General features: G+C 32.9%; 3 protein-coding genes and 1 pseudogene across 4 annotated transcripts; 1 reads left to right on the top strand and 3 right to left on the bottom strand.

Moving 5' to 3' along the window:
• Nucleotides 1-946: 946 nt before the first annotated feature.
• Nucleotides 947-5,585, bottom strand: LOC120132512 (uncharacterized protein At1g03900-like). 2 transcript variants are annotated; one of them, XM_039149247.1, is made up of 8 exons: nucleotides 5,369-5,585; nucleotides 3,826-3,857; nucleotides 3,199-3,299; nucleotides 3,029-3,101; nucleotides 2,899-2,930; nucleotides 1,826-1,916; nucleotides 1,562-1,673; nucleotides 950-1,462 (listed from the first exon to the last, which is right to left on the bottom strand). In XM_039149247.1, exons 1-8 carry the CDS (start codon nucleotides 5,489-5,491, stop codon nucleotides 1,088-1,090), a joined length of 939 nt encoding a protein of 312 aa, XP_039005178.1. In that variant the 5' UTR covers nucleotides 5,492-5,585; the 3' UTR covers nucleotides 950-1,087. The 2 variants fall into 2 exon arrangements, with proteins under 2 accessions (XP_039005179.1, XP_039005178.1); XM_039149248.1 differs by lacking the exon at nucleotides 3,826-3,857 and having other exon boundaries at nucleotides 947-1,462; nucleotides 5,369-5,492.
• Nucleotides 5,586-6,674: 1,089 nt separating this feature from the next.
• On the bottom strand, nucleotides 6,675-8,238 carry LOC120132511 (annotated as a pseudogene).
• A 1,766-nt stretch (nucleotides 8,239-10,004) lies between these two features.
• On the top strand, nucleotides 10,005-11,134 carry LOC120132513. Its single transcript, XM_039149249.1, has 2 exons — nucleotides 10,005-10,662; nucleotides 10,754-11,134. The coding sequence occupies exons 1-2, from the start codon at nucleotides 10,226-10,228 to the stop codon at nucleotides 10,878-10,880; spliced, it is 564 nt and encodes a 187-aa protein (XP_039005180.1). The 5' UTR covers nucleotides 10,005-10,225; the 3' UTR covers nucleotides 10,881-11,134.
• A 1,720-nt stretch (nucleotides 11,135-12,854) lies between these two features.
• LOC120132515 (transcription factor PAR1-like) lies at nucleotides 12,855-13,429 on the bottom strand. Its single transcript, XM_039149251.1, has one exon. The coding sequence runs from the start codon at nucleotides 13,366-13,368 to the stop codon at nucleotides 13,000-13,002; it is 369 nt and encodes a 122-aa protein (XP_039005182.1). The 5' UTR covers nucleotides 13,369-13,429; the 3' UTR covers nucleotides 12,855-12,999.
• Nucleotides 13,430-14,174: the final 745 nt, after the last annotated feature.

Below are 14,174 nucleotides of genomic sequence, written 5' to 3'. Positions count from 1 at the left end.
ATTAGTTTATATACATACATTACTTATTTTTCTTTTATTACATGCTATTTATTATATATATATTACTCATATTTGCTTTTCTTTGTTTTTATATTTTTTATTCATGTATATTTTTATTTACCTATCTATTTATATTTTTATATTTTTTTTCTTTATTTGAATTTTTGTATTTTTCCTTGTAAATTTTATTCATATTTCATTCCTAATTCTTGTGTACATTATACTTTCTTTATTTCGTTTGTTCGCCTTATTTTTATATTCTAATTTTATTATTTTTATTATCTAACCATTTTCTCAGTTTTTTAAGGATGTTTTCAAAACAATCAGAAGTAAGTAATTCAGGATCAAATTTTACCTTTTTAATTTAAAATTGCAATTTTATTAAATCATGACAACTGGAAATTACATAGTACCGAAAGGGCGGTTCAAGGGTGCTAATCCTTCCTTGACCGTAACCGACTCCCGAACTCGACACATTTCTGAAAAAACGCAGATCAGGTAAGATGGTGTCCGACCCACCTAAATTCGTTTTAAAATGGTCGGTGGCGACTCCAACCCAATTATTTCAAGTCGAAACCCAATTCCGGGCCCAACCGAAAGACGGTTCCGACAATCATCGATAGTGGTATTTATTTATATTTGTTATTTTTCAAATGGTTTGGTTAGACTATTAATGCTCTTCTTATATGATCCTATCATTCAATGATTAGTTTGTTCACTTCTATAGTAGTAGAAAAATAACCAGTTAATGCTATTTAGTCTACTTATCATTTTACTGTATTTACTTTTTATTCGATAAACATTCCTCTGTATAAAAATCTTTCCACTGTAAATATTCATTCCAACAGACAAATCAAAGCACTTAGTGATCAATGAAATGATAAATAAAAAAGGTATTGTTTATTGTATACTAAAAAAAAAGGACACAAGTAATTGGTCTATTTAACCAAGTAAATTACCCAAGGAATGGTAAATTTAACAGAAACACCTAATCCCCATCATCACAGTATCCAAACCCATAAAATACAAACCAACCAACCAATTTGTGCATTCAACTACAAACATGGACAGTCTTGTTGCAAAGCCTCTACCCTGCAGCTTGAAAATCCCCAAAATCATCATCCTCTATGTCTTCTGTGCTCTGACCTTCACCGCGATGTTGTTCGTCTGTATGTTCCTCATTGGATTTCGGAGTCTTCTTTTCTGGAGTACCCTCTAATTGGAGTTTTGAGGGTGAACTTGTCGGAGAATTCCCTGCTGTATCTACAGGTGAAAGCGGTGATGGTGGAGGCGGTAGGGATGACTTAGGAGTGGTACCTACAGGTGAAAGTGGTCCCGGTGGAGGTGGTGGTAGCATGATGCTTGGCATGGGATCTTTCTGGTTAGCTTTGTCTGCCAAAGACAGCTTGTCTATGCCGAGCTCCGAAGCTTGCGACTTCACACTCGAACCGCCTCTATGAGTCTGAGCGATTAGAATAAAAAAGGGAGACAAACATTTTAGAAGTACTTGAATATGGAATGATGTTATTGTGCAGTGTTAAAAGGATGTACAAAGGCATACATTCTTTAATTGAAGTACAATGGTCTCCCCCTCCTTTAAACTGTAATCAACCGAGGAAGTACTCTGGAATTGCTGCTCCATCTCTTCCGCGGTTTTCTTTTTGTTCAAGTATCTTCAAATACGATTTAAAGAGTGCATTTTTTAGTATAAGTGCAGTACTCGTTCGCATTCTTTGAAAAATCGGAGCAGTATGAACTTAAGAAATCACAGTATAGGAAGCAAATTAAATAACAGAAACTGCATAAAGATGTATGAAAAGCCTACTTCATATGGTCATGCAGGGCTGCTTGGAAATCATATGCCTCTGTTCTTTCTCGAAATCCAATGCCAATGAAAGCATGCCGTTGCCGACCACCTGCATGAATTCTGAAATAATAAATAAAAAGCTTAAAAACTAAATACCAATGGCAAACAAGCAAAGAACATCAATCATCATTGTTACAGATACTTGAATGTAAGGGAACTGCCGTGTTTTGATGACAGAACCACACAGTGATTTAAAATTTAGAGTGCAACAGAAGTTAAAATGGTTTGAGGTAAATAAGTATCTTGAGACAGTTATACCCCCACAAAAATTGAGCAAAAGAATGTCACATAACACAATCCGAGACAACAAGAATCAAATGAAGTGACCATAGCTCAAAGAAGTCTAGAAAAGCTAGAATTCACATATAAGATATTTCTTTCTTTGGGGTGATGCATTATAAAAGATGGATTGTTTCCTTTTCTTACGTAAAACCAGACAATATTTGATTTTCCTAGATGCTTGATGCAAAAGATAATTTTATACCATAGGGGATGCTCCAAATGGGAAAGAAGACTTAAAAGCATAAGTGAAGCACCTCCTCTTGACTACTGAAATATCAGGCTAATAATAAGTCCTTTCAACAGTTTAGTTATTAATCTAAAGGACAAGATACTCTAGAAAGGTCAGTAATTTGGACAGACTCCCATATCAGTAGAGGTTGGGTTACTTTTGTATGGAAAAGAAAACAAAAAAGGATATAGTGAAATGTCAAGCCAACGAGTATTCAAAATTTTATACGAGAGAGAAACCGGCTTTTGGAATGAGAATGAAGAAGACCTGAATTGGGAACTTTAGTAGGCTGCAAATTATTTCTAATGAGATGTGCTCACAATTCATCTATAAACATCTTTTCAGGTTGAAAAAATGGGGAGGCAAGGATTATTCACAAAAGGGAAGCAAGAGGAGTGGCATGAATTTCATATAGTAATGCCATAAAACAATTGCAAGAGTGCATTGAAAAGAAACCATAGAATTCTAAATTGAGTTTATATTCAAAGGTAAATTTCAATTGAAGGCAAAAATTACTCACCAATATTCTCCTCAATTCGAAGAACAAAGTATCTGCAGAACACACACTTGAGATAATAGGTTGCATCAAAATTAAAGCAATATAGCACTGCAAACACGTATAAAGCTTAGGATTATTTATTTGTACATACCTACTGCTATCAACTACAGATTCCACTGGATGTGGTTCTCCATTTCTCAGAAATGCTCGAGCATACAATTCACCTATGAAGAAGCGTGAGTTCTTGCAACAATCAATCATCTAATAAATAAAGATAAGCACAATATACATATTCCCTACAAAGCACAAAACTAAGTTTACCTGTATTCTTGACTTCAAGCCTGATAATGCACTCTTCTCCCTTGCTAATAACTTTCAAAATTCCCTCCCACGCCCATTTATTGACATCCCATTCATCAGCCCTGAAATAAATTTCAGAAGAACAAATATGCATATCTCCTCCAGAAAAGAAAAAGAGAAACCACTTTAGCATATACAATAGTGCTGTTCCTGATCAGATCTTTTACACACTCCCCACTCTTATCCAATAGCCTCTTAGCTATTAAAAACATTTTTTTTCATGGAAAAAAGTTAGTTTCAAACTGTGGGGAAGAACGATAAGCATAAATTATTTCACTATCTGTTTATAGCATAATGAATTATTCCCTTCAGCAATTCAGCTGAATTCATGCAAATTAACGTCAAGACAGAAAAACAAGCAAAAAGAAATGACAAAGGTTCACCTAACCTGATGGCAAACATAACAGAGAATTGTGGCCACACAAATAGAAAAAGCATGACAGGTAAGGTTTTCAATATCATCATTGTGAACAGCCCACCGTAAGCACAATATAATACAAAAGATATGATCGACAGGCTTTAATTTATTTATTTATTATTATCAGTCTTGCTTATAGGGTATTATATCTTTACAAGTTGGACAACTACCTGTACGAACCTGCAGTTTTCCTTGGAGGTATCTGCAGAAGCAATGTGTTGAATTAGCTAGATAGCATAGCCAGCACAAGTGCACAACAAGGAAAGAGAACATAAGTGAGAAAATATCACAAGGTTGGATTTCACTAAGGTGGGACACCTAAGTAACTAGCATTTGCGACCGCATTCTGATATGAAATTCTGAGGAAATGGGGAACATTGAAAAAGGAAAAAAAAAGTGAAGCAATCCCTATAGTTCAACCTAGGTTTCTTTAGAACTAATAACTATGGTTGATTGCATCATACTCGAAAAAAATATGCTAATCTGAAGGTCAAAAGGCACAAGCCATATATGGTTGGAAAGCTAGTTAAGTCAATCTCTGATATGGTTCAAGTTGTCCGGTAATTGGATCTTCCTAGGAGGAATTTAGGCTGTTTGACCTAAAGGTATTCATAAATGGCATATATCAGTTGCCTACACATTGTTCGCGTTATCTATTCCTAGAGTAAGTTGTACTTTACCATTTGATCAGACTTTCACTGTTAGCTGTTGCAATACATTTATTTCAACAATTAACAACGCCTGGAGAATAATGGAATAAATAAAATTGTTTTTGAGATGAAACTATCTTCCTTTAAACTCTATATATCTCTAGTCGGTTCTTTTAGCTTTAAATGGAGCGTAGTCCAATATCTCAAGGGTGGTAAAGTGAAATTAGATCCCTAAAGTGGAGGGCTTATTTACTGCAAATGTTAGGACTTGTCTTTTACAAACTAGCATCAAGTTCAACTTCACTCTCTTTATTCTACCAAAGTGCCATTTCAGGAACAGGGATTCATGGCATGCCCAGCTTTTTGTTTAAATCATAAAAAGTAATGGTGTAAAAAGATGAATATCCGTAAAACAAATCGATTAAGAAAATGAAAACACTGAAGAACAAAGAGTTGAATCCCTACCATACCATATTCGAAAACATTTATAAATTACTACATTTAAAACTATGACTATTTCACTAGTTTCTGGTTTCTGGCACAAGCATAATTATAATCCATTTAACACAACATTATGGATTTGAAGATTAAACCAAAGCAAACAATGGTATGATCCGCTTACCACTTTTAATATAAAATACGTTCCAAACCTAAAATATCCAAAATTAAAACTATTTATTTCAATTGAAATTGAGAATAGCAAACTCAACAGAAAAGAAGCCCCACCATAATGTTTTAAGGGGAAGGAAGGATCGCAACTACGTCGAATTCCATTCTTAAAATTAATTGCTTTCATTTCCCGTTGCAAAACTGAATTCCATTTTAAAGTGTATAATCGGCAATCTAATCATCCTTAACCAGCTATATATATATATATATATATATATATTGAATCCGAATCTTGATCGACTATAAAATTAGATACAAGTCGGCTAAAATTGATTGAATTCGGTGTGATCCAAGGAAAAACCTCAACAATAGAAACAGTAGAGATTCTGAGTAGACATGCAACAGATTGAGAATCGTGTTATACATAAAGAGTAGCGAATAAGGGGAAACTGACCAAATAAACATAACATTCAGAAACTTGAAACAGGACAATTTCTAAAGGTTCCTCAGTCTCCTCGATCTCACCAATTTTGGCTTCCTCGTTGGCTGAGATGGGCTCCTTTCCTTTCTCCATCATCGGCGATCTCGCACTCAGTTTGGCTACCAACAACAGGCGAGCGAGCAGAAAACTTCACCACTCAGTATCGGACCTTGTGGATATATTCCAAAATTTCGTCTCTCCCGGTTCTGGGTGAAAGTGCTTTCTAGGTACCTCTTTATATGCATTGTATCAATTTAGTCCCTCAATTATTAAATAGATCAATTTAATATTTTTTATTATAAAAAGTTAGTTTAAATTGATCTCATATTACTAAATTGGCCAAATACCAAAAGTTACAAGTTTAAAATTTTATTTTTAAAAAATGACATTAAAATTATTATTTTTATTTAATTTTTTAATAGTGATTGGCATTTTTAAAATAATTTTATTTGATTGTTTTTATTAATACAATAATTAAATAGATCCATTTAATAATAAGTAGAAGACTAATATGTACCGATATCTATAACTAAGTGACTAATTTTAACCTATCTATAATAGAGGGATTAAGTTTGAAAATAAGTGTTCTTTTTCCTTTTAGATCTTAAATTTTTTATCAATATTTTTCTATTAATGTACATTATCTGATAATGGGAATAAAATAAATTTGTAAATATCTACTTTGATTAAAAAATTTAAATATCTAAATAAAAATAATTATAAATTCTCATAACTTTTATATATTTTAATTTCGAAAAGAAGTAAGTGAACTTAGTTAACATTAATGCCACATTAATGATTATGAATAACAATGATCAACATAAAAGTATAATAAAAATTTTGTGACTTGAAAAAGATGTTAATGGTCAAAGTTTTAGGTATGTGGTGATTGGGCTTGATAGGTTTAGAGATGGGCTTATAGTGCACTAATGAATCTATTAACCCATTACGATTTAAGTGGTTTCTATAATAAAGAAATTATTATTATTCTTTGAATATCCGGGCTCGAGGATCATAGATGCAAGAGGTATGAGTATTCAATGTCAAAAGATTGAAAGTTATATGTAAATATATACAGTAGAAACTCTTTAAATTAATACTCGGTAAATTAATAAACTCTCTAAAATAATAAATTTGTCCGTTCCCGACTTGGGCCAATGTAAAAAATTGAAAAACTCGATAAAATAATAAGATAATAATTTTTCGTGAGATCCCTTTATAATTTTCAGTCCCAAGAAAATCATAAATTAATAATTCATAGAAACTGAAAAAAAAATATTTACACTCTATTGAAATATGATTCAATAGTTGTCTGTTTTCCTTTAAAGTTCAAGTCTATTTGGAGCTCATCTCTAACTTTTCTTATTGCATCCAATAGTTCAGGTTTTGTATTTTTGTATTGCATCATAAAGTTGTGAAGAGTGTTCGACGCCATAAGTGCTTCCTTTCGCGTAACAGGCTCCAAAGACACCGTATCATCTTCGTCGTCATCCTCTGCATTGTTCTCAATGATAGTACCCACAATATATTCTAAACTCTGAACCTCCGAACATGCTTCATTTTCACCTGGGTAGTTCATTAGATTGTCGATATCCATCTTATTACGATAGCCACATTGATTGATCATAGTCTCGAGGTATTGAGTTTCTTCATCAAAAGTGGATTCATCCAAATTTCTTGCAACGTCACTAGCTGAACGAATTTTACAGTGTCGAAAGCAATTCGCTATTGTTTCTTTTCGAACATCTATCGTCCAAGCTGGGATTTCCAAATTGATAGCATCAAGGACATTTATCTTCCCTGGATCAGATTGTCCCACCTCATAACCTTCCAATATTTTACAGTAAAACCTTCTACGGTAATGCATCTTGAAAGCTCTTATTATCCCAGCATCGCAAGGTTGAATTTTTGATGTCATGTTGGGTGGCAAGAAGAACAACTCAACGTTTCTTAGCCCTTCAATATTTCTTGGATGTGCTGGACAATTATCCACCACAAGTATAACTCTTCTACCATGCATCATTTGGTCAAATGAACGAACACATTCATCAAAAAGCACACTAGTCATCCATGCTTTTTTGTTAGCTCGATACTGACAATCCAAGCTATTCATGCTGACATTCTTGAAGCAATGAGGCTTTGCATATTTCCCAATAATCCATAGAGGGATTTTTTCAGAGCCATCTTCATTGCAACAAATAACTACCGTCAGTCTTTCTTTATCTTGTTTTCTTCCTTCAAGTTGTTTTGTTGCCAGTGAATGATCAGCTTGTAGCCTATAAAACAACCCAGTTTCATCCATATTGAAAACATCTTTCATAGGGAACTGATCAATTTTCTCCCTAATCGATACCAATTTTTGCTCCATGTCTTGTACATCACAGACCCACTCTCGCCAAAACGACGAAATGACTTTATGCCATGTCGGTGCTTGAATTTCCCAAGCCATCCTATAGAGAAGATAAAATCTGAATCATCATGAGGGTACATGAGTTTCATTGTATCTCTTGCCTTCTGTAAAATTAATTCTCCTGTGATATTCACACGTTCTTGATGCTGGAGAAACTACTCATAACAACCTTCTCCATGTCAGGATATTTTGCTGGTTTGTGTCTTTTGATCTCAGTTCTTCCCTTTTCTATTTCAGCAGAGAGATAGTCATATGACCGCTTAAGTGTGTTTGATATTGTTCCTTGACTAACTTTCAACTGAAATTTTCCCTCAAGCCATCTCTGCAAGTCTTTTTGTGTGCTTGCAGGATTATCTCTCTTGTACTCACACAACTCCTTACGTATTTGATCTGACATAGTTGATTTTGCAACACCTTTTAGATGAGAAGCCATCTTGAGATATGGTTTGAATACTCTAACACATTCATGTAATTTATATATGCCAAATTTGCTTAAGAATACATTGAACACATTTGTTCCTCTTGTTTACATTTACTGTACTTCAAAAGTCATTATTGATTTCCAATGCATATGAACACAGTAGTTACTAATTTACGTTGAGTCCCAAGGTTCGCTGCAACGTAATTCTAAGAGACATAGACTAATTTGCCTTTTTGTTTGGTATGCATAATATAATTACTTAAAAACTCTTTAAATTAATAATTATTAATTTATCGATAAATTAATAACTCTCTAAATTAATAAATTTCTCTAGTCCTGACATTATTAATTTATAGAGTATTAACTGTACCACCTTGTACATTCATGGTTTTCGAATCCGAGTCCTCAAAAAACAACAATAATTATTTTTTCACGGAAACCACTTTAGTATGTGCATATAATTATTCGAAATGGTTTCAAATCTTTAACAAAAAAAACAATATTTTCTTTTACATTGAGGTAGTTCAATAGGTTTAATAAACCGACGCAGCTTTTGACATGGGCAAATGTATTAAGGGTAAAATATACAAATAGTAATATGATTATAGGGTATTGCTTTACTAAATTCTTTTATTGTTAAAAGTTACAAAGTGATTCTTTGATTATAGAGTGTTGTTTTGTTGAGTTCTTCGATTATTAAAAGTTACAAAATGGCCATCCGACTATTCATTACGCTCTAAACTTGTCATTTTCCGTTAAAAATTGATGATATTATGAGTTGAACGTTAACCTACTTAAGTATGATATGATTCTCAAAAATATCTCAAATATCATGTTAACATCTAGTTTAGACAATCACTAAATTATTAACGAAAAAGGACGAGTTTCAAACATAATTAATAGTCGAGTGACCATTTTATAACTTTTGATAGTCGAGATACTTAATTAACATTCTATAATCAAACAATTATTTTATAATTTTAATAATTAAGAGACTCAATAAAATAATATCTTAAAGTCGAATGACCATTTGTATATTTTACCCATGAACTATTGGTAGGTGAGTTCCAGGCAGGTTCTCACCTAAAAGTCGAGATATTGTAATCTAGGAGTTAGCTATGCTTGGAAAGTTTCACACCCGTCACCATTACAATTGAAATCCTTACGGTCACGTTATATTAATAGAAAAAATACAAAGAACGAGATGTGGGTCTTTTAAAGGATGTAAATAGGTCGGGTTGAGTCGATTTTTTTTTGTTAATCTGATATGATTTAAAAAATATATATTGTCTATTCGAATTTGATATAAAAATTATATATCTTTTACCGATTTGATTTAATCCAAGAAATATGTATCATCCGTTCGACTTCGACCTAACCTGAATTTTGAGAGTATAAATTGGACCCTACTCGACTTGATATAAAACAAATACTTAATTGAAAAATAATAATTTTTTTCAAAGAAATTATATTATTATTTCTATTATTTTTTTCAAAGAAATTATATTATTATTTATGGGTCGGATCGGATCGGGACGGATGAAATTTTTTCACTTGTTACTTGAATCCAACCTGACCCAACTATATTCCTTAAAAAATATGACCCAACACGATTTGAATCTGATTTTTTATAATAAAAAAATTAATCATTTCAAGTCGGATCGAGTTTAAACCTCAGGTTAAATTGTCATCCTAGTCATTTTACCCACCATTCTTGGTTAAAACTCAAGCTTAACGATCGGTCATGGGCTTGAATGGTTAGGGAAAATGACATATCCTCCTTTCTTCTTCTTCTTCTTCTTCTTCACCTGCCATTCAACTTCTACTGTATTAATTGTTTCCCTGCAAAGTTTCTCTGTATGCCGTGAACCTCAAGTTTGCTTTTTTATTCTATAACAAACATGCAGAGTATTTCATGCAAGGAAACTAGGATAAGTTGCTCGTTTGATATCGAAGAACTATTAAAAAAAGATTATTCTTCGACAAATTGGAACCGAAAATGGAGGATTATTCGAAAGTAGAAGCAGAAGCACATGAAACGCCTGCCAATGAAGATTCGAGTTCGAGTGATAGTGACGAAGAGGAGAAAGTGGTTTCTGAGTCGGTTGGGATTTCTGAGCCTGATGCTGCTGCTGAGTTAGATGCTACTGAGTCTGAAACAACTCGAGACTCTGAAGTAGTGTTAACCGATGTGGGACCGAAGCAAACAACGCTACTGCCGCCCGATGATGACTCCACGGTCGATGGAGTGGTAGTTGGTTTTGATAACAATGCTGGGAATTCGTCAAGTTTCCCAGAACCGGCATTGGAGCAAAACGTCGAAGATTCCTCGCGACCAGCAACCGTTCCATCGTTGAGACCAGAGATGGCGGCGGCGATGGTGGTGGTGAAGTTGAAGCAGGCAAGCCCGATATTAACGAAACCATGGAAACTCAGGTCATTAACATAAAACCCAGTTTTCATTTCCATAATTTTCTACAATTCGCGTTAAAACCTATACTAAAATCTGGGTTTGTTTTCTTGGCAGCCGATTCCTTCTATTCGTCACCGTCTGGTGCATGCGATTTCTTGGAGGAGTTGCTGTGGACTTTTCGAAGTTCTTCGACGGCGCTCCGATAGATGAATCCGAGCACTCTCCGGCAACTCATGCTTAATTCTTTTGTTGGAAAATAGTTAAAGAAGAATCTCAAGTTCAAGTTGGAGTTCATATGTTGTTTTGTTTCTTCTCTTTTTCTAGCATTTTCTGCAAAAAGTAATTGTTTGGGAACTAAGAAAGTTCATCGGGGAACGTATTTGGGCTTGAATGTTGGGATCTGCCATGTGTGGAGTGTTTGCATCAGTCGCCTTTGTATCCCTAAACCTTCTGTATTGTGTACAAATAATTGCATGCTGATGATTTATGTTATTCATACTGTGATTTCATTTCTAAACCTCCTACATTTTAATCTTTTATGTGTATCGGCACGAATCGAGTTAGATCATTGTTTAAAGAGATTATTATTATCATTAAATATTTTAAGTACAACCATTAATGATTATAGCCAAATATTTTAATATTTATTGTCAAATGATTAAAAATCTCTAACATAGATGCTATAGATTTAGATACAAATACGAAGTTCACAAAATAATTGAACTAGAAAAAGCTTAAATTTTGACATTTAATGTCTCAGTTCAATTTAACTAGACTCACTTCTAAATTTATAATATAATATATTTTATTTATTTTCATATATTACATAATTTACATCACATAAATTGTAATATAAACTTTAAGAAGAATATGTTAAATTATTCAATTTTCTTCCGTTAAATAAAAGCATAATTTATATCGTTTATCTCTTTTCTTTTTATTTTTATTGATCGATAGTGTCACTAATTTTAATATTGGTTGTTGATTGTCGATAATTTTTATTATCTTTTTCTTTTCTTATATCATATTTATATTTTTTTCTTTTTTTAATAAGTATGCTTTTATGACATGCTTTCATTTGTCTTTGTGGCACGGTTTCTTTTATTTTTTGGCATATTTTTCAGTCGTTTGACCCTTTTTTTCATTTATCTTTTCTTAAGGGTTAAATTGATATTGTCACAACTGATCAAGATGATGCTTATATGATATTTTGTTAATATTCCCCACTTTGGACCACCGTAGTGGATTTGGATATACATTTTGTGTTTGTGGATAGTTTTTCACGTCGCTTGAGTCTGATTTGTGATTTTGTCGATGTCTTTCAATAGCTTGATTCATTTTTGTGGTTCGTTTGCAAATGTGATCAGATTTATTTATATATATATTTGTTTGAGTTTCTTAGTTAATTTTTTATTTTTTTTCCTCATATGGTCCTTATGATCTTAATTTGCTTGTTTTATTTGAATGATTATAGGAAATTGTTTACTTATGTGCTTAATTTACGATTATGGTTGTAAATATTTATTGTAATTTATAATATTTTTATTTTGAATAAATTAATTTCTTTCGTTTAAAAAATATGTTAAATTAGTCATGTATAAAAGAGTAAAAAAGTTTAGAAAATAGTATAAAGTCATTAAAGATTAAAATAAAAAGTGGACAAAAAATGGCTTAAATAAACTATTGGGTAAATTGTGTGTTTAGTACCTAAACTATTAATTTTGGCTTGTTTTAGTACCTAAACATTCAAAAAAAATTCAAAATCATACCTAAAGTTTAAGTTTTATTTCATTTTAATATCATGTTCAAAATTTAACGTTAATTTTTTTAAAAAAACTAAAAGTTTAAATACTAAAACGGAAAAAAATTGACAATTTAAGTATTAACACGTTAAAATTTTAACTGTGGGTTACTAAAATAAAACAAAAGATAAACATTAGGTAAAAAAAATTGAAAACTTCAATACGAAATGGATCAAAATTGATAATTTAAGTATTAAATTCATAATTTACCTAAAATCATTTATAAATATAAATACACTAACGAAATTTGAGCTTCATATTTCATATCGGATTGAACTTGAACAAGCATAAACCATATCAATCCACATTCTATATCTCTAAAAATTTCCTCTTTTAGATCAGTTAAGTAACTTCACGATTTCGAATATTAACATACGAATGAAAAAAATGATGAATTTCCTTTGAAGTAGTCTCATCTTCATTCTTCATTCTTCAATCATCCCATTAACAGATCTCTCTGCATTTTCTAATCAAAACAAAAGGAAACGAAGGTAGGCAAAGGGGGGAATAAGCCAGATTACACTCGACGAGAAAACAACCGATCTGCTTCAATCGAGATCAACCTCCGACCTTTCGTTTCTCCTTATCGACGCCTTCAATGAAGCCGGTAAGAGCTTTCATAGCCCTAATCTGGCACTGCAAAGCCAGTATATACCCAGCAGTTTCTTCGAACAGCTTGTCGACACCCAAATCCTCGCCTGCCGGAACTATCCTTTGCAATGCCACGATCTTCCTCTTCACTTCGACCTTCTCATCGTCGTCGTCTTCATCATCGTCTTGCGTTTGGGTCGAAGAATCCTTGGTGGAGTATTGTCTCCTTTTCCTGGTGGTGGTGCTTCGGGAAGTGGGTAAAGCTTCTTCTTCCTCATGCAATGCGTTTCTTTTCAATGCGGGTGATTTTGTGTGGTTCATGGCATTGATCTCCATTGATGGAAGGGGAGAAAGGGAAAGGAAAGTGAAGGGAAGGGTAGGGGAGTAAGCGCATGAGAGTATGAGAAGAGATGAGAGGGACATCAGGGGAGTTATATTATATTTTTAAAGCTCTCTCTGAGTCAGATTTGTCATTGCAGGTCCGGATGATTTGGTTCAATTACGAATCCGGTGCTTGTGGTCTTTCCTCTTTTGAATTTTAGTCTCTCTACGATTACTAATTCTAATTGCGTAATTTTGAAACTATTAATGGGTTGTTGTTGAATTTCAATATGTTGGATTTTTATATTTAAAGATTTGGTTTAACTTTTAACACAATTGAATTTTTATATTACCAATGCTTGTTGGATAGAATGAAATAGATCTTAATTAGGGATGGTAAAAAACTTATATTTAATGGGTAATGTCAGATTTAATTTGGTCAGTCAAAAATATATTTTGAATCGACTTGTTATCATTCTTAATCTTAGCGCTTTTAAAGAGAATCTTAAATTTGAGTTTTATAGAAAATAAAATAGAGCACTGAAAACCTGATTAGGAGTCCGAAAAACTCAAGTTGAGATATAGTTTAAGCACATGTGACTACCATGGACTGAAAAGGACTTTAATTTCTAAATAAGACAAACCGAGGATTAAGTTCCTATAATTAAAAACAGAAGGGGAAAATTTCAAAATCCCAAAGGGTATAAGGACCTGGGAAGAATTAGAACTTTTAAAGCTTAAAGTTTTGCGAATGGCACCAACGTAGGTAGTAGGCCCTACGGGTTTTTTTTTGGGGGGGTTTCCCCAGCGTACGCCTTTAG

Source organism: Hibiscus syriacus, unplaced genomic scaffold (assembly GCF_006381635.1).
Source record: "Hibiscus syriacus cultivar Baekdansim isolate YM2019G1 unplaced genomic scaffold, ASM638163v2 tig00110569_pilon, whole genome shotgun sequence".
Lineage (NCBI taxonomy): Eukaryota > Viridiplantae > Streptophyta > Magnoliopsida > Malvales > Malvaceae > Hibiscus > Hibiscus syriacus.
The sequence above is the reverse complement of the archived record's forward strand: the minus strand, read 5'-3'. Positions and strand labels throughout refer to the sequence as shown.

Coding starts and splice junctions, on each gene's coding strand:
- LOC120132512 (XM_039149247.1), bottom strand. CDS start 5,491: ATGATGGAGAAAGGAAAGGAGCCCATCTCAGCCAACGAGGAAGCCAAA. Junction 3,300..3,825: donor AAAACTGCAGGTTCGTACAG/GTAGTTGTCCAA, acceptor AATTTATTTCAG/GGCTGATGAATGGGATGTCA. Junction 3,102..3,198: donor GCTTGAAGTCAAGAATACAG/GTAAACTTAGTT, acceptor GCTTCTTCATAG/GTGAATTGTATGCTCGAGCA.
- LOC120132513 (XM_039149249.1), top strand. CDS start 10,226: ATGGAGGATTATTCGAAAGTAGAAGCAGAAGCACATGAAACGCCTGCC. Junction 10,663..10,753: donor ACGAAACCATGGAAACTCAG/GTCATTAACATA, acceptor TTTTCTTGGCAG/CCGATTCCTTCTATTCGTCA.
- LOC120132515 (XM_039149251.1), bottom strand. CDS start 13,368: ATGGAGATCAATGCCATGAACCACACAAAATCACCCGCATTGAAAAGA.